Here is a 19,927-nt window from a genome sequence, read left to right on the forward strand (position 1 = left end):
AAGAAAAAACGTAGTTCTTTTTGTTTGTGTGTCTGTGCATTTCCTTCTTCTCATTCAGATCGGAATCAACACAGTTTGTTGTATAATTTGTCTGTAACTACTTTTTGTGTCTAGTATGTCCCCTGTGTGTTCTATCGGTTTTTGTCTGCATGCTGCACCGATTTACATGTTTGTTTAACAAGTTTTCTAATGTGTTTTACACGAAAGGATTCTCTTTTCATGTTTTATTCCCTCTTTTTGTCATATTTTCTTGCCATTTGAATTCATTTTGCATGCTCTCGTTCACCGGCATCATTATCATGCCTTTCTTAATATCGCATTAACTCTTTTTTACCTTTATTAATCACAAACACTTAAAATTTATTCAAAATAGATGTCAATCCCTGTAATAAAATTGCGGCGATGTATACTAACCTACTAAAATTACCATTTATACTTGTTACTCGTTACTAACAGTGGAAATAATTTTCCTAAAACGAACAATTCGCCTCGAATAATTGTCTATTTTTGTTATCTCCTTTCGTGTTTCGATTGAAGAAAACTTTATTTTCGCTTCTCGTGTGCGTCTCGTTTGGTTTGTTTTACTTATCTTTTATCTTAACAATTGTATATTTTTTACACCTTTTCAGCTGCCTACTGTTAACCAGCGTTTTATTTACAATTCTTACCTTCTTTTTTTTCTACTTTTGCTGTGCTGTTTGTGATGTGAATTTTTACACAATTCTTGTTGTTGTCTGTTTTATGTGATGCTTTTTTTATTGCGTTTTGGTTTTTCTTTCTGCCGAATTGCTGCTCTGCACTGTTCTCTTACGAATTATGCTTTCATTTTCTTTTCGTGTTAATCAATTTCTTGGAAGCTTTTCCCTCTCACGCAGGTTTGAAACATTTCTACCCACTTTTAACACATTTTCTTCGCTATCTTCTTGTCCGTGCAGATCCTACCGTTCGATCAGCTCACGATCGGCGGCAATGTGGTGCCACCGCCACTGCCACCTCATCACCATCATCCGTCGGCAGCGATGGCGGCCCAGCAAGCTTCCCTTGCCGCTGCCGTCGCCCTACAAGCTCAACAGCAGCAACAGTTCTACCAACAACAACAGCAGCAGCTTCTTCTACAGCAACAGCAGCAGCTACAGCCCCCGATCGTACCACCATCACTGTTGCACCATGCTGCTGCCGGACACGCATCCAGTTCTGCCGCTGGTATGGTGGAAGTGGCAGGAGGGGTGGCAGCGTCCGGAGCCATGGCAGCCGGTGCTGCTGCGGGACCTCCGGTGAATCGACGCGCCGGTCCGGCAGCCCGTACACTCCAATATCGGGACAGTGCGTACGAAAGTCGTCGACAGTCGCAGGCAGCGGCCGGTGCCGGCATGTGTATGGATAGCTTCCGATTGCTGAGCGTGCTTGGACGTGGCCACTTCGGCAAGGTGATACTGGCGCAGTACAAAAATTCGGGCGAATATTTTGCGATCAAGGCACTCAAAAAGGGTGACATTATTGCGCGCGACGAGGTAGAATCGTTGCTGAGCGAGAAGCGTATCTTTGAGGTTGCCAACACGATGCGCCATCCATTCCTGGTGAACCTGTTCTCCTGCTTCCAGACGGAGGTAATTTACGGCGATATAGTAATAGTACATCTTACGCGCCAGGATCTAATGACGTTTGTCCTTTCCGCTTCTTGCAGCAACATGTCTGCTTCGTGATGGAGTACGCGGCCGGCGGCGATCTGATGATGCACATCCACACGGACGTCTTCTCGGAGCCACGGGCCGTCTTCTACGCTGCCTGTGTTGTGCTCGGTTTGCAGTATCTGCACGAAAGCAAAATTATCTACCGCGATCTTAAGCTTGACAATCTTCTGCTGGATACGGAAGGTGCGTCCCATCAGCATACGGCTAAGAAGAATTGTTTTCCACTAACACTTGTGCCTGGTTTCTTTTAGGTTATGTAAAGATCGCCGATTTTGGTCTGTGTAAGGAAGGCATGGGATTCGGTGATCGTACCGGTACGTTCTGCGGGACGCCCGAATTCCTCGCACCGGAAGTGCTCACCGAAACGTCGTACACGCGGGCCGTCGATTGGTGGGGTTTGGGTGTGCTAATCTTCGAAATGCTCGTCGGAGAGGTAAGATGATAGGGGACGCATGAAGAACAGATGGAAAGGAGAATTCATTCGGATGTTCATTTTTATTACTTGATCGATATTCTTCTTCTTATGCAGTGCTATGTCTTCGGATTCGGAGAGCTTGTCATTTCTGAATTTCTAGACTAAATTTGTGATATCATTAATCCGTAGACTTCAATCTAATGTATTTATTTCAAGTAATTTGAAGCATTACCTTTCAAGCGTGTTCATAACGGATGAATTTCCCTTCATATACCAAAATACATCCCCTCCGAAAGGACATTTTGTTAATTTGGTGTCCTTTGTTTCACTCTTAGTCACCGTTCCCGGGCGACGATGAAGAGGAAGTATTCGATTCGATCGTAAACGATGAGGTTCGCTACCCACGGTTCCTGTCGCTGGAAGCAATCGCGATTATGAGGAGGGTAAGTCGCACTTTTTTAGCTGTAAAAGTACATCATGCTGATTTATCGAGCTTATTCGGTTTTCCAGTTGCTGCGCAAGAACCCGGAACGACGTTTGGGCTCGTCCGAGCGTGATGCCGAAGACGTAAAGCGACAAGCCTTCTTCCGTAACATCGTCTGGGACGACCTATTGCTCCGGAAGGTGAAACCACCGTTCGTGCCAACGGTCGTAAGTATTCCAACAACGCAAGCGATCCTACCAAAAGCTAGGACAATGAAGATAATTAATTGCCTTGTCTCCTGTTTTTCCCAGCGCTCACCGGAGGATGTGTCCAACTTTGACGAGGAGTTCACGTCCGAAAAGCCGGCCCTAACGCCACCGAAGGATCCACGTGTGCTTACTGAAACGGAGCAAACCTACTTCAAGGACTTTACCTACATGGCGGACTGGTGTTGATGGGGAGAGGGAGGGTTACAAAATCGCCGGTAACGGTTTCGTTTGGCATCTCTATCGATTGTTACTAGTTTGTAAAGTGAAGATCGTGCACAGGCATTAGTGGGAGTGGATCTGTATGTGTATTTGTGTATGTGTGTGCGTGCGTGCCTTGAAGCTGGATGGAAAGAGTCACAACTTGTTGTTAAGGGGTAAAGAGAATTAGGAACAATGAAAAGGTTTAACGTTAGTCAGGAACAGTAAAAGCTTTTGAAGGAGTTTATATAGGATAAGGATGAAAAGTGACACAGGACAGGACAGGACGACGCTCCGTGAATCGTAAATCCTCGGATATATAAAATAGCTGCAAATGGCTGCAGAGGCCTGATAGTTCTGTATACTAATTTACACCCTAACACAGTTTGTTTTTGTTAGTTTTCCACTCGTATACACCAATTTGTTGTTTACCCTTGGTGTTTGATTGTGTCAAATTTCTTTTTTTTTCGTGTTTGTGTTTTCAAGGCACCAAAAAGCAAGCGGGGCAGCCTTTGTTTGCCCGGTTGTTGTCCCCTGATTCGATAGAAAAGCAGCAAATACTAGTAGCCCGTGATTGTCGTTGTGTTGTTAAGTTATGTTAGTAAGTGAGCGAGACAGAAAGTAGTAGACTGAGAGCGAGAGAGTGAAAGAGAAAGAAGAGAGAGAAAACACACAAACACAAAGAAAACTGTTTGAAGCAATAGAGAAAAACACACAAACACACACACACATTGATGTAACAAACAGAAAATGCGCCAAAAGATAGAAATCTGCTGAACAAAAACGATTGCGAAACGAGGAAATGGCGTTAGATAGATGACGAAAATTAAAAGTTATTTATCGTGTGTAAGTAGACCTACTATATACTATATAATATGCGTATTTGTTACGTGTTTCCGTTTTCCCCGTTAATACTTTAGTTTCGTTCCCGTGCCGTGGTTGACAAACGAAAAACAATAACACACACACACACACACACACACACACACACACACACACACACACACACACACACACACACACACACACACACACACACACACAGAAACACTCTAAATAGGCTCTATGGCAAGTTTTGTGACAGAAATAGCACCGGGGTGGTATTAATTTTAACAAAAATTAAGTGCGAAACAGTTATTTTGCTGTATTTAATCGACTTTTGTATGCGTGTGTGTTATGCGTGCGTTTTGAAAATGGAAGTAAAACAATTAAGTTAAAAAAACACCCGACACACACAAACATGCATCTGTATTTTGATGATAGGAAAAGAAAAGTGCGTGATTAGTTATCAGAAAAATACATACTGTACAATGGTTATTTAAAGTAACGAAATTGACGCTAATTTTGTGTTTTTTCATCCGAAATCATCCATTTTTAGCAAAACTGGCAAAAACTAGGTAATCTGCTAATTTTTGCAAAAAAAAAAAAAAAAAAAGTTCATGTCCATGTGACTTCCCATTGTGCATCACAAAAATCGGATCGGGCGGCAAAATTTTTCGACCAAAGTAACAGGAGAGCATGATTTGCAGGAGGTAGCATTTGGCAAAATTTTTCGGATCGGGCGGCAAAATTTTTCGACCAAAGTAACAAGAGAGCATGATTCCCAGGAGGTAGCATTTGGCAAAATTTTTCGGATCGGGCGGCAAAATTTTTCGACCAAAGCAACAAGAGAGCATGATTCCCAGGAGGTAGCATTTGGCAAAATTTTTCGGATCGGGCGGCAAAATTTTTCGACCAAAGCAACAAGAGAGCATGATTCCCAGGAGGTAGCATTTGGCAAAATTTTTCGGATCGGGCGGCAAAATTTTTCGACCAAAGCAACAAGAGAGCATGATTCCCAGGAGGTAGCATTTGGCAAAATTTTTCGGATCGTGCACCAAAATTTTTCGACCAAAGTAACAGGAGAGCATGGTTCGCAGGAGGTAGCATTTGGCAAAAATGTTTTGGCCTGGTACTACATTTTTTTCGATGCGGCAAAAAAATGCGGCATAATTAGCATTTTTAGGCTTGAATTTCTCAAAGCTACGTAAAAAGGAGCTTTAAATGGTCACTTTTATTTGGTTTTTCGATATTTTCCACACAATTTACACATAAATCACAGATAAAAACGAATAATCAATCGGATTATCACCACAAATTCGATAATTCTCTCACAGAGGCTGTTTCTTTCGGTAAAATTATTTCTTTCTAGCTACGAAGAGCGTTTCTTCCGTGGTTTTTCCTTTCGCACAGCTCGTTTCTGCTCTCTGTCGAAGCATTTTCCCCTTCGATGGTAGCTTTTGGTCGATTTCTTTCAAGCCGGACGTCATGCGGTACAGCAGGACGGTGGAGCTAGGATCACAGATCGCCAGCACGATGCTTGTTGGTTTCTCGCCACCAGGCAGCGCGATTGCTTCTCTGCAACGCTTCAACTGCACAAGGTTCAATGCCCTTGTCGTTGCCGATGGTATGAAAAGGTTGATAGATGCCTCCGGATCATTTCTTGCTGTAAAGTAGAGCAACTGCAGCTCCTTCTCATACTGGTATTGGACGTCTGTCATGCGTTTTTCTATGAAAGAGAAGATAGAACAGATTAATTGACCGTACATAACCTCCACTGTAGTCGGGCGTCTTTACCTTCTTTGAGATGAATGTAGACACGTGCCGCCGCATAGCAAAGCGCCTCATCTTTGCATCCTAGCGAAGCGAATGTTTTTAACTGCAAAGAAAAGCATTTCAAATCATAAATTAACAAGAAAGAAAGCTTTAATCTGCTTAAATTACTTACAATCTCGTGATAATGCACCATCCCATCGTAGAAACGCCGCATGGCGGCTGTTTCTTCTTCTTCACCAGCCGTTCGTTTGCTTTCCGATTGTGTCAAATGTCATACGATGACGTTTCAATCCAGTCGAGCACTCGAGCTGCTAGTTTTTTAAATGCTTCGAATCTGCTCGAATATTCATTTAAACGGTTTCATTTTGGCGGTTGCAAGCAATATCCATTTTCTACATTTTTCATTCCTTTCCTACTTTTATTTTCGAATCAAACAAATACAAAAACAATTCCCCTCTGCTTTTTTTGTTCGACTCGCGACTATTTTTTTATTATAATTACAGAATAAGCAGTATATAAGTATTTATCTTTGTTTTGTCGTTTGTTGCTTCACTTTCTTGCGTTTTTTATCGTTATAAATCACGACACGGGATTTGTTCACGAAGACGTGCTTTTCGAGTAAAATAAAACGCGGACGCGACTGCTCTCGTTCGGTTTAAGATTGTAAGTCCTTTATTTCTACAAATGTATGATCTTATATATTAACAAATTTTAACAGTATTGGTGCTTTTCCTACACGCCGTGAGTGTGTGTTAGTGCCAAGAGTTTGGGAGGTAAAATCCTAGTTTTATCTGAAAATGTTGTTTAATTGCACCAAATGTATAGACGTGTTTTCCTGTCGACCCATGTTCTCTTTTTGACGATACCTATTTTTTCAAGACGCAAATGCGTTGCCTGATCTTAGAATGTTTATTACCATTTTCCTGATTATCGAGCCTGGTTGTTTGTATAGGATGGGTCTCTAAAGTAGAATGCAGTTTTATTGCACTTAACCATATGGCACGGCTTGCGGGCGTAGGCTGCTTACGCTTATCGCTATTTTCGCACTTCGGTCGTTCGTACGAAGGATGTTGTTTTATTGTACCGATTTATGCGTGCCGGGACCTTTCTACCTGTATTGCATATCGAGATGCTTCGTATTTTTAACGTTTCCGGTAATCGTTTATTTAGGATGACGAAGCTGGTGGTCCCTAGTTATGAATTACATTTTGGCTATGTTTGTCTCAGCTGATTGTTGAGTTTGTGAGATGTAAGCTTATGATGCTCTTAGATGAACATAGTTTTTTTTAACACATGGATTAGAATGATTGATCGTTGCGTTCGCAACATTCCGGCCCTCGTAAAACTGCAAGTTTTACCAAGATACGCAACGTTTCAGCTATGAAGAAAAATAAGAATGAAAGGTATAATCTAACTATTTGTTATTAACCTAATTAAATGCGTGCAATCATTGACGTTCGCAATCGTTGTTACGCGAAGAGCGCTGCGGTTGAGAGGGTGCATCTGAAGGTGTTGTCCTCTCGTTGTTTGCTGGAGGCGCGACGGTTTTAAGTGTTGGATACAGAAACCTTGGTTTACCGCGACACGGGATTGCCTCAATCGTATGCAATTCTTCATTTTGTTGTTCTTCTAGCGGGATGCTGATGTAATTTTGCGGGCTTGCTTCGTTAGCTGCTTGCTGTCTATGGCCGCGATGAGATAGCAGATTTGTCAAGGAGTCCCAAAAGGATGCTAGCAATTGCCATCCTACTCCGTAGATTTCGAATAGAATTCTGCCATGTATTATTGTATCTATTATGAATTTAATAGTTCTGCCACATACATAGATACCGATAGCTGTTGATGTAATGTTTCCGAGCCAAGTAGACCAAGATACTAGTTTAGACCAGTACTTTTCGAACGCGCCGTGAATTACCTTTTCTGATATAAGTGTATCGAAGGTAAATCCTTGTAGATTCGGGTGTTCACCGGTGATCATCTTATGTAGTACTGATGATGCAATTCTTTTATCTCCTTGCTCATACACCATATTTTTCATCTTTTGTAGGCTTTCGGCGTCGTAAACACCGCTCTCCATTAAACTCGGCAATGGTGTATATGTCCAGCTTGTTACAATATCGGTTGTTAGTTGTTGTGGTGCCGTTGTTTCGCGCAAGCGTTGGTCGATTGTATACCATCTTCCACCAATGGTAAATTTTGCTGGCAACAGCGGAGTGCAATCTATTTGCGTGCCTCTTAGTTGTAACATTCGGGTTACTGGAGCTATAAACATTGAACGATTATTGTAGTTTACCGGGATTTCATGATAGCAGTCTTCTTTGCTTTCGTAAGTAACGTAAACTGGTTTACATTCAAGAATGTATAATACTTCGGCTGCTACAACTGCTGTATATCCAGGACGTTTCACAAGGTTTGTGACGAACTCACTAGGGTTTAATCGAGCCAGAGTTAGCTTAGTTTCCAAAAGTGCCTTATCGATTTTGCACAATTCGGTCATTACTGTGACGTATATATCGTTTAGTTTCTGGCCGAGATAGTTTTCTACCAGAGTGATTTTTGAGTTGAAATAAGTGAATAGGTCGAGGTTTCTTCCATCGACCGCTTTTCGTTTAAATGGCGATTGGTAACCACTTAGCTCAAGGATGAATATTTTTGGATGATCGGTGATGTAGCTATTGAAGCCGCATATTTGTGTAGCGTCTCGAGCTCTTATCGAGAACATATGCTCCTTTGAGATTAAGGTATATACTGTGCTCGCTGCAGTTCTTGCATTATCAATGGTTTTGTTCACAGTACCTTCATAGATGATTTCGAAATCGTTTCGCTCGCATTGCCGTCGCAGATCCACTTCCCAGGTAAGGTAGCCGTAGTCTGAATCCAAACACCAACCCGTCGTATGCGCGCAAACAAGACCGCTACGCAGCGTGATTTGATCGTTCTCGAGGTCTGCTGTAGCCACGTAGTCGTATAACCCGATTTCGTACTCGTAGTATACCAACGCGTCTTCCCAAGTGTAGCTCGATGTCCGATACGTTCCTCCGCTGCAAGCTGTTCCTTGAATGCTGCCAACGATCAGTGCTTCCCCCCTTGTGGTGTGATTGCGACGCAATTCCCTAACTTTCGTATTGATTGATAAGGCAACTTCTCCTAAAGTTTGAGCTAATTTACATTCCTGTGGTGTAAATTCTTTAACGATATATTCATAGCTTCGTTCATAATCCGATGTGTGCGAAAAGGCGCCACAATGTTTAATTGATCTGGTGATAATTACTTTGCATTGATGAACGTGAACGATGGTTTTTGGGCTTCTTTGTAATACTTGAATTCGTATTTCTTCAGTCGAAACGTTTTTGGATGGCGGAACGCAGGATGCTACATCCATAAGGGAGTAGCTAGTGATATTAATATCGTTGTTAGCGCAGTCATACGCTATTAAACCTCTTGTTGATGCCCCAATCGCTTGGGCTGAAAGAAACAAAAATATTAGTATAGCCATGGTAATGGTATTTAATGTAGTGACTTTCGCTTGTGTCGGCTTTTCTTTTATTTTTGCCGCCTCCGGCCCTTGTTTGAAAGCCGACACGTGTGTAGTGTTTGCCATAAAAGTGTTGTTATACCAATTGCAGGGTTTGATTTTTTTCTTTTTTTCTTTTATACCTGCTCGGCTACGATCCTGATTGCGGGACGTTTTTGGTTTTTCGAATATCGCGCCTACAAATTCAGGGTTTTTGTTTTTTATGGCGTTATTTTCATTGTTGTACACGTCAAGAACTGCCACTCCCGTAACTGGGCGACAGTATATGCCCTGAATGGTCTTGATTTTAACGGATCTTACTTGTCCGTCCTTGCTGGGCTGTAGTTCTATTACTCTTCCTTTTAACCAAGTACCGGGTTTCATCGAATTTGTATCTGTAATTATAACAATATCGTCGACCTTAATCGGTTCTGTCAATTTATTCCATTTCGGTCTTTGAGCAATTAGTGGTAAATATTGCTTAACCCATTTGTCCCAAAAAACTTTTCCATAGTGAAGCGCTAGCCTGTAATGTTTACGTTCTAGGCTATGTGTTGGAGTTTCAATCGGAATCGAGTAATTCCCAGCTCTTCCGATAAGAATGTGAAATGGTGTTAACGGTTCATCACATTCTTCGTTGAGAGGAATGTTTGTCAATGGACGAGAATTTAGAATAAATTCGGCTTGTATCAATGCGTTCCGTAGCACTTCAATGGATGGAGCGCGATGTTGTCTACAATGTATCATTTCCTTTAAATTAGATTTGATAATGCGTATCAACCTTTCCCATGATCCCCCAAAATGCGGGGCTATTGGCGGATTAAAGTGCCATGCTATTTGTAACTTCATTGCTTCCCCTTGTTCCATACGTGTGTTAATTTGTTTAACCAGGGATCTTAGTTCGTTGTCTGCGCCCACAAAGTTTGTCCCGTTGTCGCTGTAAACATGTGTTACCGCCCCTCGTCTTCCTTGAAAATTAAGAAAGCACATGATGAATGAATCGGTATCCAGTTTCTCAGCCAACTCAATATGGCTTGCTCTTGTGGTCATGCATGTGAATATTACGCCCCAACGTTTTTCTATAGATCTTTTTACAGCTACTTCGAATGGTCCGAAGTAATCTATACCTGTATGAGTGAACGGAAAAACGTATGCTTCTGTTCTACAAGTGGGCAAGGGAGCCATAAGCGGTGTTATTGGCTTTGCTTTAATATTTTTACAGTATTGGCATCTAGCCTTTACGTAGCGAAATGTTGTATTCAAACTGAGTATGAAGTATCTTTGTTGAATAGCTGCTAAAACTATTTTATCCGATTGATGGTAGTATATTTCATGATACCATTGTATGATCAAGCGCGTAATGTGATGATCTTTTGGCAATATAACTGGTATTCTTGCCGATCTTCGGAGGTGTTCCGTGTATTCTAACCGACTTTTAAAACGCATTACGCCATTTTCGTCTAAAATGGGCGTTAACTTTGAAAGTGGTCCAACCGTCGTCAGTTGTCCGTTCTTCTTTATATCCTTTATTTCGTCAGGATAGGCATCTTGCTGAGCTTTTCTGTACAGGATATTTTCGGCACGTATTCGATCTTTCATCGTGTATGCCTTGATGAATGAGGTTTTGTTTAAACCGTAATCGACTATCTTCATTATGGTGGAAATTCTAAATAATAGTTTCCACCAGTTGGAAAATGTTTGTTCTTGAATATAGTCCTTTTCATCTCTATGGATGTTGCAGAAGTGCCCTTCTTCATCCGTTTCAACGGTTATATTTTTAGGCCACTCCTTTTGATCTAGTGTCAAAAACATTGGCCCCGACAGCCATATTGAAGGTTTCGTTATAACCTTTGTAGCTTCGTCTGCTGGATTCAATTCTGATGGTACCCATCTCCATTGATTCATTGTTGTCGTATCGAGAATTTCCCCGATGCGATGAGCAACAAACAGTTTATATTTTCGGTGAGAGGAATTTATCCATGCCAACACCGTTTTGGAATCGCTCCAAAATGTTGTTTCGGATACCTTGATTCTCATTTCACCTTTTACTGTGTCCAGCAGCCTAACTCCTAATAATGCAGCTTGTAATTCTAAACGAGGTATTGACAGCATCTTTATTGGTGCCACTCGAGATTTGGCGGCGAGGATTTGAACGTGCGGTTTTCCATTATCCGCGCTTCTGGCATAAATAACGGCCGCGAACGCCTTATCGGAAGCGTCTACAAAAACGTGTAGTTCTATTTCCGATGTGGGTGATTTCATGATCCATCTAGGAATACGAATATGTTTGGTTTGCTCGACATATTTCAGCCAAGTGTTCCATATTACAAATAAATTATTTGAAATTGGTACGTCCCATTCATTCGTTTCTTTATGCACCTCCTGCATAAGAATTTTTCCTTGTATCGTGACATTGGATATTAATCCTAATGGATCAAAAAAGCTCATGACAAATGATAGTACCTCTCGTTTGGTAGGAGACCTTAATTTGAGAGACACATCGGCTGGTAGTTTGTCTAATTTTGAATGAAATCCGATGTTATCTTTTTTAGTATTCCAATAAATGCCAAGAATTTTTGATTCCTCGTTTTTGTTTTCTAACACCTTAATGTTATCTGCGTCAATCCTATCACTTGATATGGTATTGAGCAATTCTTTGTTATTTGAGCAAAATTTGGTAATAAAGAAGCCCCCTTCGTCGTGAGCCTTTATAACCTGATCCACGGTTTCTATTGCTTTGTTTATTGAATTAAAGCTGTCATTGTAATCGTCGACATAATGTTGATGTACGATTGGTGTTAATGCTAATGGGTACTTATCCTTCAGCCGTTCAGCGTTGGAATTTTTTGCGGCCTGTGCGCAGGATGGAGAGCAGGTTGAGCCAAAGGTCATTACCTGCATGACGTAAGTGTCCGGACTACGATCTTCGCAGTCTCTCCAAATAAATCTTTGGGTGTTTTGATCCTCCTTGCGGATCTTTATTTGGTGGAACATTTCTTTTATGTCACCACATATAGCATATTTTCCTTCTCGGAATCTTATTAGTATCCCGAATAATGAGGTTGTGCTATCTGGCCCTGATAATAAGGCCGAGTTAAGCGAATGTCCTCTAACCTTTGCGGCTGCATCAAACACTAACCGTGGTTTGGGCGGCATTTTATTTTTATTTATCACTATGAAATGTGGTAGATAAAACGTGTTTGGCGGATTTATTTCGATTTCCCAAGGTTCTAGTTTCCTAGCATAACCTTTTTCTACATAGCTTTTGAAAGTTGTTAATGCCCATTCTTTTAGTTCTGGATCCTTTTGCAATTTTTTCTCTAAGCTTATGAGTCTTGACATTGCATTGTCAAGGCTAGTGGGAAATTTATGATTTTCCTGTTTCCATAGCAAGCCGACTTCGTAGCGTCCTTCTTTGAATTTTAGGGTGTTTGCTAGGATTTGTTTCGCCCTTTTTTCTTCTTCCGATTCCGGAAGTTGTTTTATTGGTTTTACACCAAAATCTTCGACAGAGAAATAGTTAGATATCAGTTTTTGGATATCTTCCTGTTCTTGGATAACCATTGAAAAATTTGTACTTTCATTATCCGAGTTCCTTCCGTAAACGAGCCAGCCCAATTTAGTTTTCATTGCAATGGGCTCTCCTTGTTTACCGTATCGATGCTTTAGCCCCATTAATAATTGATTATGTTTTATACCGATTACGATTGTCGGTTGTACATTATCAAATTCATTAATTGGTAAGTTTTTCAAATAAGGGTACTTAACGCACAATTCGTTATAGTTTAATGTTTGTATTGGCAACATTAAATTTTTGATTGTCCTAACATCTTTTAGGTTGAAAGTCTTTTTTGATGCGCCCCTAATTTTCAAGTTTACGCTTTGACTTCCTTCTTGGTTTGCTTTCGTACCTTGAGTCCAAACCAGTTGAAGTGGAATTTCTTCTCCCGTTAAGGAGAGTTTCCTGGCGATTTTTGCATCTAATAGCGTTAGAGATGAACCCGGATCTAAAAAGGCGTATGTATTAACGGATTTATCCTTATTCATCAATGTTACAGGTAACACTTGATAGTGTGTCGAAGATGGAATCTGTATTTCGTGATGGTTATTAACGGCTTCTTGTTCAACTGCTGGAGTTGTTCCCATAGGATGAAGCATTTTGTGATGTTTTTTTGTACATCCATTAATACCACACTTTTGTGCGCTTCTACAAGCTTCTATTGCATGATTGTTTGATTTTAAACATCCTGCACAAATACGTTTGTCTTTAACTATCTGTTGACGCTCTGTAACATTTTTATTAACTAAGGCGTAACATTTAATAGTTTCGTGTAGCTTGTTGCATATTAAGCAGTTTGCTTTTGGTTTACTGGGTCCCGGTTGGTTAGTCCCTGGTTTTTTCGTCTTTGATTTAATTTCACTTTTTGACTCATGAATGTTAACATGTCCCTTTTGAGCAAGTGATTGCAACGTACTCATAACAGTTGCGGTTCCGCATAAGGTTTAAGCCATTCGCATAATTCATCTAACGTTTGATTTCTTATGCTGATTTTTTCCTTAGTTACATACTTGACTCTATCAAGTTGTATGTTATAGGGAAGTTTTGATGTTAACTCGAGCACCAATCTATGATCATTAAGATAAGATGGTTCATCCATGAGGTTTACAGTATGCACCAAATTTTCTAGTGCATTTATTAAATCAACGACTATATTCTTGGAATCCTTTTTAATTCGTTGCAAGCCATTTAAGAGTTCTAAGTAAACTAGATCTGTTCCTCCGAACTTTGCTTCTAATCTCTTGATTATTTCGCCAACGTTTTTGGATTCCATCATTAGCTGTTGAACGTGCCTTAATGCGTCTCCGTTCAAAGCTTGTCTTAAACGGTTTAGATTTTCTAAATCCGTAAATTTGCCTTCTTCGTTTGTTTTTTCAAACGTTTGTTTGAAGTTCGTCCATTCTTTTGGATCGCCTCCAAACTTTGGCAATTGCATCAAGGATTGTCTTCGTAGAAGAGTTTCCATGTGCGATGGACCCTGTCTTTCATCCATCATGGATTTGAAAGCATTAAAAAAGTACTCCATTTGTTGTTGCTGGTTATCTACCATTTTTCCTTGGTTGATAACCATTTCCTTCATCGTTGTGTCCATAATGGACTCGTCCATTTTCCTTTCGTTTGCCTTTCCCTCATCCCTTTTTGCAGATGCCTCTATTTCAGATGTCAAACGCTTCAATTCGTATTTGATCTTTTGACATTTAGGGCATAGCCAGCATTCCGCTGGTGTTGGACTGCGTGTCAGTCGAACGCACTGCAAATGGAACCAACGGTCGCATTCGAAGCATTCTGTCATTTCGCTTTCCTCGGTATCAATACCTTGGCATAAGCGGCAGGAACCGTTTGGGTTTTTAACAAAATTAAAAGGCATTTTGAATCCTTGCCTTGCACTGATTTCCTTGCCTTATAATGAGAAGACTGACTTACCTGGATAAGTTGACGCGTTTCCTCTTGTAAATTGGGCAGGAGCTAGAACCGTCTGGAACTGGGATGTCTTCGCTGTGATGATGTCTGCACGGTACTCCTCTGGGTTTCTCGCGTGTGGCGGAACAATGTCTTTCACAATAGTTTTTTTTTTTTTTTTAAACCTTTCACAACACAGCGTAAACACGAATGTTCCGTATTGTGAATACAATAGTTTTAAGCGATAGTGGTGGACACAACACTAAGAACAACGACGATTTTGAAACAAAACGGAGATCGACGATACAACCTTATTGAACTGCACTTTGCTCCTGTTTTATTTCACACTAACTTTTATCTTTCAAGTGATTAGAACACTCTACGGATTGAAATTTTAGACGAATAAGTTCGACACTGGAGTTATAAACACTTTTCAGATTAATTATAACTCCTCTCTGGAGCCACCATCTAAATCACGACACGGGATTTGTTCACGAAGACGTGCTTTTCGAGTAAAATAAAACGCGGACGCGACTGCTCTCGTTCGGTTTAAGATTGTAAGTCCTTTATTTCTACAAATGTATGATCTTATATATTAACAAATTTTAACAGTATTGGTGCTTTTCCTACACGCCGTGAGTGTGTGTTAGTGCCAAGAGTTTGGGAGGTAAAATCCTAGTTTTATCTGAAAATGTTGTTTAATTGCACCAAATGTATAGACGTGTTTTCCTGTCGACCCATGTTCTCTTTTTGACGATACCTATTTTTTCAAGACGCAAATGCGTTGCCTGATCTTAGAATGTTTATTACCATTTTCCTGATTATCGAGCCTGGTTGTTTGTATAGGATGGGTCTCTAAAGTAGAATGCAGTTTTATTGCACTTAACCATATGGCACGGCTTGCGGGCGTAGGCTGCTTACGCTTATCGCTATTTTCGCACTTCGGTCGTTCGTACGAAGGATGTTGTTTTATTGTACCGATTTATGCGTGCCGGGACCTTTCTACCTGTATTGCATATCGAGATGCTTCGTATTTTTAACGTTTCCGGTAATCGTTTATTTAGGATGACGAAGCTGGTGGTCCCTAGTTATGAATTACATTTTGGCTATGTTTGTCTCAGCTGATTGTTGAGTTTGTGAGATGTAAGCTTATGATGCTCTTAGATGAACATAGTTTTTTTTAACACATGGATTAGAATGATTGATCGTTGCGTTCGCAACAATCGTTTCATGTGTTTCTTTTTGCTATCCTGGTATTGTTGTTTTTGTTGCTGTGTGTTGGAGTTTAATGTTCCTCCTCCTTCACCCTGTCCCACCAATGACTTGAGTGAATTACAATGGCGAAAAGACATCACGATCATGGTACATTGGGGACGACAATGAATTGCTCCATGTTTTGACTAGATTAATTTTACTTCTCATCATCACTTCTCACCCCAAATTCAAACTACTCCTCACCTCACACATTTCATTTCTTGTTGAAAACAAAAACAAAATGCATTCGTGAAGCGCTCTTCTTGCTACTACACTCTCATGAAATGATCGCTTTCTCCCTCCTCCAGGAATCGTCTTTTCTTTTGTAATTTTGTGTTAGTTTTATCGCAATGGTGGTGGTGCGCTTCTCTTGGAACATGGGCGAAAAGTTGAATAGTTTATTTGTTTTTCTGTTGTCATAGAGCAAGCTTTTTTCTGCATAATTTTGTTGGTTTTTTTTTTGAATATTTACCCATCCATCACCTATCATGCATCATCCGTCTGTGATGTGCCGCAACACACAAGCACACACACACACACGTGCACCGGTCTCACATAATAATGTTATTATTACTAGTCTAGAAAAATAGATTTGTGGATTTTTTGTATTTCATTTTGTTTGGTTTATCATCACTTATCAATCAACCTGTCTGTCTCACGGTGTCACACTTAACTATCTGTGTATTTTTGTATCATCGTTTGTGTTAATCTATTTGTTAGCTGGTTTTCTGTATATAACTTACACATTGCGCCTGTTTTGTCCTCACTTTGTTAATAATATTATTTTACTCGCCTTTGGTAAAGGAGGATAGAGTTAGTTGTTTTTTGTATATCTCTCTGTTTTGTGTTACGCTGTTTATACGCCCGGGGCGGGCGGGAGGGATGTGCGACGGAATGGGATATTACTTTATTCGATAAACACACGTTTGCTTCTTCCTCACATTTCTTTCCTTTTCTTGCACGCCCAATCTGCGCGTTTGGGTTTTACCTACTCTCTACCATCATTTGCTTCTCTATTGCAACAAACCCGCATCGTCGTCGTCGTCGTCGGGTGTAAAAGCGTTCAATTTAGTCATCATTCTTCTCTTACTATACAACTTTATTTTATTACACAGGTTATTTTGCTGACATTCATGAACCCTCCCCCCCTTTATCTAGATAGAGCCGTGAAAGGTGATGAGGTGGAGGCCGTAAAGGACCTGAAGAGAGGGTAGGAATGCTAGGCTCTTAGATTATAGAGAATAAGAATTAGTACTACTCTTCGGTACCTTCTTCTCTCTCTCTCTCTCTCTCTCTCTCTCTCTCTCTCTCTCTCTCTCTCTACTGCTCTCACTGTAACACGCTCTAGTATAACAATGATTGTGTGAAATACGGTCTGCCTATAAAAGGGATTACGTATATTTCCTCCCTTTGGTAATAACAATGGACACCCACACACACACAGACTCACATACACATCGTAAAGTAGGAGAGAATTCGCGAGTGAGGAGGTTGATCCTTTAGAAGTAAGTAGTAGGTAGTAGTAATATTACAGAACAGAACAAGGAAATCACGCAAAATGTATAACATAGATATAGGCATTATTAAAAATAAATATACACGAACGGTGCGCGAGCTTCGTCGGCAGCTGCAGAGCACACAGCTTATAAATGATATGAATTTCTTTTTGCCACTTTTCTACTAACTGACTTTCCTTAATGCAATACACGATACAGCCAACGAACTGGTTCATTCATATAGTAGATAATATGTACATAATTGGATCTCTTACTAATAAACACAAACTAACTAAACAAAAGCGTCTTCATACATCGTTGTTCTTAGCCGAGCAAGAAACTCTTATAAGCTTACAATCACACAAATAATCGTCTATGTTTAAACGAAAGGGGCGCGTAACAATAACAAGAAAAGACTTTGATACCGGAAGGATGCCGCCTCGTGCTGGATAACATGTGTGCATGTGTGTGTGATTGATGTATGTATGACAAGAGCAAGAGCAACAACAAAAAAAAACACGCTATAAACAAACAAAAATTACATTATCCTTCCTTCCTTCCTTCGATATGGTTGGACATTCCATTTGGTGTAAAAAACGCCAAAAAAACAAAAACAAATGAATCCAGTTTGAGCTGTGTCTTTCGCTAACCAAAACCTTAAATAACTAAATCACAATTCCCGTCTTCTCTAGTTACAAGTTAAAATCACCTCTCGCTCTCTCGCTCTCTCTCTCTCTCTCTCTCTCTCTCTCTCTCTCTCTCTCTCTCTCTTTCTCTGTGTTTCTCGTACTCTGACTACTTCAACAACAACGAACTTTGCTTATCCTTTTTCTAGTCTGATCAAATATTGCTGTTTTGTTTACGCCTTTGAGTCTTGTGTGTTTGTAGTGCTACGGTTGAGGTGCTGCATTAAAGCCCAAACTGCGTCGATGTGTGAGGTGAGTGGAAGAATGCATAACGAATATGCAGCAACAAAAACAAGTAAAAAAATGAAATCTTTGAACCGTTTCGCTCCCATAATTAGGAGTTTGCTTGACTCCCTTTGTTTCTCTACGCAGTTATGTGTGAGCAATGATATTCTATTAAATCACTATGTGAAGAAATATTTTCGCACATCTTGTGGCTACATCTCGTTGTCGCTGCTCTCTACTACATGCTACAGAGGTCAGCCATTAGTATTGCAATCTACTATTCTATCTATCCACAAATACTTTTTGTTTGCTTTTCGATGCTCTCTATCTCTCTATCTCTCTCTGTCTCTTAACCGAATAGATTAACTGGTGTTTAATTTTGCGACTGCGATCTACAGCTACAGTATCCTCTCTCTCACACACTCTCTCTCCTTATCTCTCATTACAGGCTTAATTGCTGTTTACTAACATTGGTTTATAACACATGTTCTAGAAGCCGAGTTTAGTGCGCTTGAAGAAAGCACGCTACTGACACGCACACACAACCGTTTGCATTTTCCTGACCTTAAATTGCTAATTTCGACATGCTGTTGGGCATGCTTTAGGCCGCTTCTTGCTTAAAAGCTTCCCACAGCCACTAGCAAATAAAAAAACCAAAATCTCTCTTCCTCTCTCTCTCTCTCTCTCTCGGAACGCACACCTCGGATTTGATGCTTTCAGTTGAGCTAAGCACTTAGTGTAGATTAGCACTCACCTTAGCCACTGAAGCAATCGTATTTCGATACCATCTCCAGCTTGTGTGTGCGTGCAAATAGCCTGCGTTTTTCAAAAAACAACACTTTTCTACTGTGCTGTAATATGGGTGAGACCTGAGACTAAACGGAGTGCTGCTTTTCTATACCGACGGAATACGGGACACTAGCTATTGCCGGATTTACCCCTTCAACAGACATAAACCACTCATGCGCACAACAATTTGGAATTGTTTTTTGCTCTGTCTTCTTTCTATCAATACTCGAAACGGAATGGACTGATTGATTTGGCCTGATCCTTCTGCGATATGCCTCCCCCCGGATGGACAACAGCGGTTCGATTGGACGATTGGACTGATACTGCTTCTAGTGCCCTACATAAGTGTGAGGGATTTGTGTTCACGCTACCGAACGGAAGGAATCGCTTTTCGTATTGCAATGGAATGGATTGTTTCGCACAAAAAAAAATCCATTCGTGCTTTTGCGGACAGAATTTAAACGAACTACCAGCATAACGCGTTTGCACCTTTTACCATTTACACATTTACCTCATTTTCTACTTTCCTCTTTTCCTCTATTTAAGCATTGTGCTATGATGGGGTTTCGTTCGTCCCTCTTCTAACATAAATAGAAAATATGCTACACTCAGAAAATTGGTTATCCCTCTCGTCATTTTTTGTTATCTTTTCTCTCCTTCTCTTTCTGTGTAATATTTTCTACAGACTACCGGACAGAGAGACACACAGCTTCACATTGAACGGACGAAAAACGTGTAGAGATTGTGTTTCAATTTCAATTGTCTTCTATCGAAAGCGGGATGGAATCGGGTTCAAACAGTTCGAAAAATGCCTACCGACAGGCTAAAAATTTAACATTTTTCCCCTTTTTTATCAATCAATCTATGCTTTAGCATTCATTCCAGTAATAGTGCCAGCTGTTGGCGTAACGGC

The 19,927-nt window shown here is 40.5% G+C and overlaps 4 protein-coding genes across 5 annotated transcripts in view; 2 read left to right on the forward strand and 2 right to left on the reverse strand.

The window, feature by feature from the left end:
- LOC126561383 (serine/threonine-protein kinase N) overlaps positions 1-2,986 on the forward strand; it is a 37,311-nt gene extending 34,325 nt beyond the window's left edge. Inside the window, exons 7-12 of the mRNA XM_050217494.1 lie at positions 936-1,607; positions 1,685-1,874; positions 1,943-2,124; positions 2,442-2,549; positions 2,617-2,757; positions 2,842-2,986. Coding sequence (XP_050073451.1) covers positions 936-1,607; positions 1,685-1,874; positions 1,943-2,124; positions 2,442-2,549; positions 2,617-2,757; positions 2,842-2,985 — 1,437 coding nt within the window. The 3' untranslated portion in view covers position 2,986. The remainder of the gene's footprint in view (positions 1-935; positions 1,608-1,684; positions 1,875-1,942; positions 2,125-2,441; positions 2,550-2,616; positions 2,758-2,841) is intronic.
- Positions 1-7,532, forward strand: part of LOC126561808 (regulator of MON1-CCZ1 complex) — a 250,519-nt gene extending 242,987 nt beyond the window's left edge. Inside the window, exon 6 of the mRNA XM_050218135.1 lies at positions 7,523-7,532. The gene's annotated coding sequence lies outside the window, so the exon portion shown is untranslated. The remainder of the gene's footprint in view (positions 1-7,522) is intronic.
- The window catches only part of LOC126562510 (glycerol-3-phosphate dehydrogenase [NAD(+)], cytoplasmic), a 211,372-nt gene that overhangs the window by 157,623 nt on the left and 33,822 nt on the right, over positions 1-19,927 (reverse strand). The window lies entirely within an intron of this gene.
- LOC126561196 (uncharacterized) lies at positions 5,175-5,787 on the reverse strand. Its single transcript, XM_050217143.1, has 3 exons — positions 5,765-5,787; positions 5,614-5,695; positions 5,175-5,545 (listed from the first exon to the last, which is right to left on the reverse strand). The coding sequence occupies exons 1-3, from the start codon at positions 5,783-5,785 to the stop codon at positions 5,175-5,177; spliced, it is 474 nt and encodes a 157-aa protein (XP_050073100.1). The 5' UTR covers positions 5,786-5,787.

This window comes from Anopheles maculipalpis, chromosome 3RL (assembly GCF_943734695.1).
Source record: "Anopheles maculipalpis chromosome 3RL, idAnoMacuDA_375_x, whole genome shotgun sequence".
Lineage (NCBI taxonomy): Eukaryota > Metazoa > Arthropoda > Insecta > Diptera > Culicidae > Anopheles > Anopheles maculipalpis.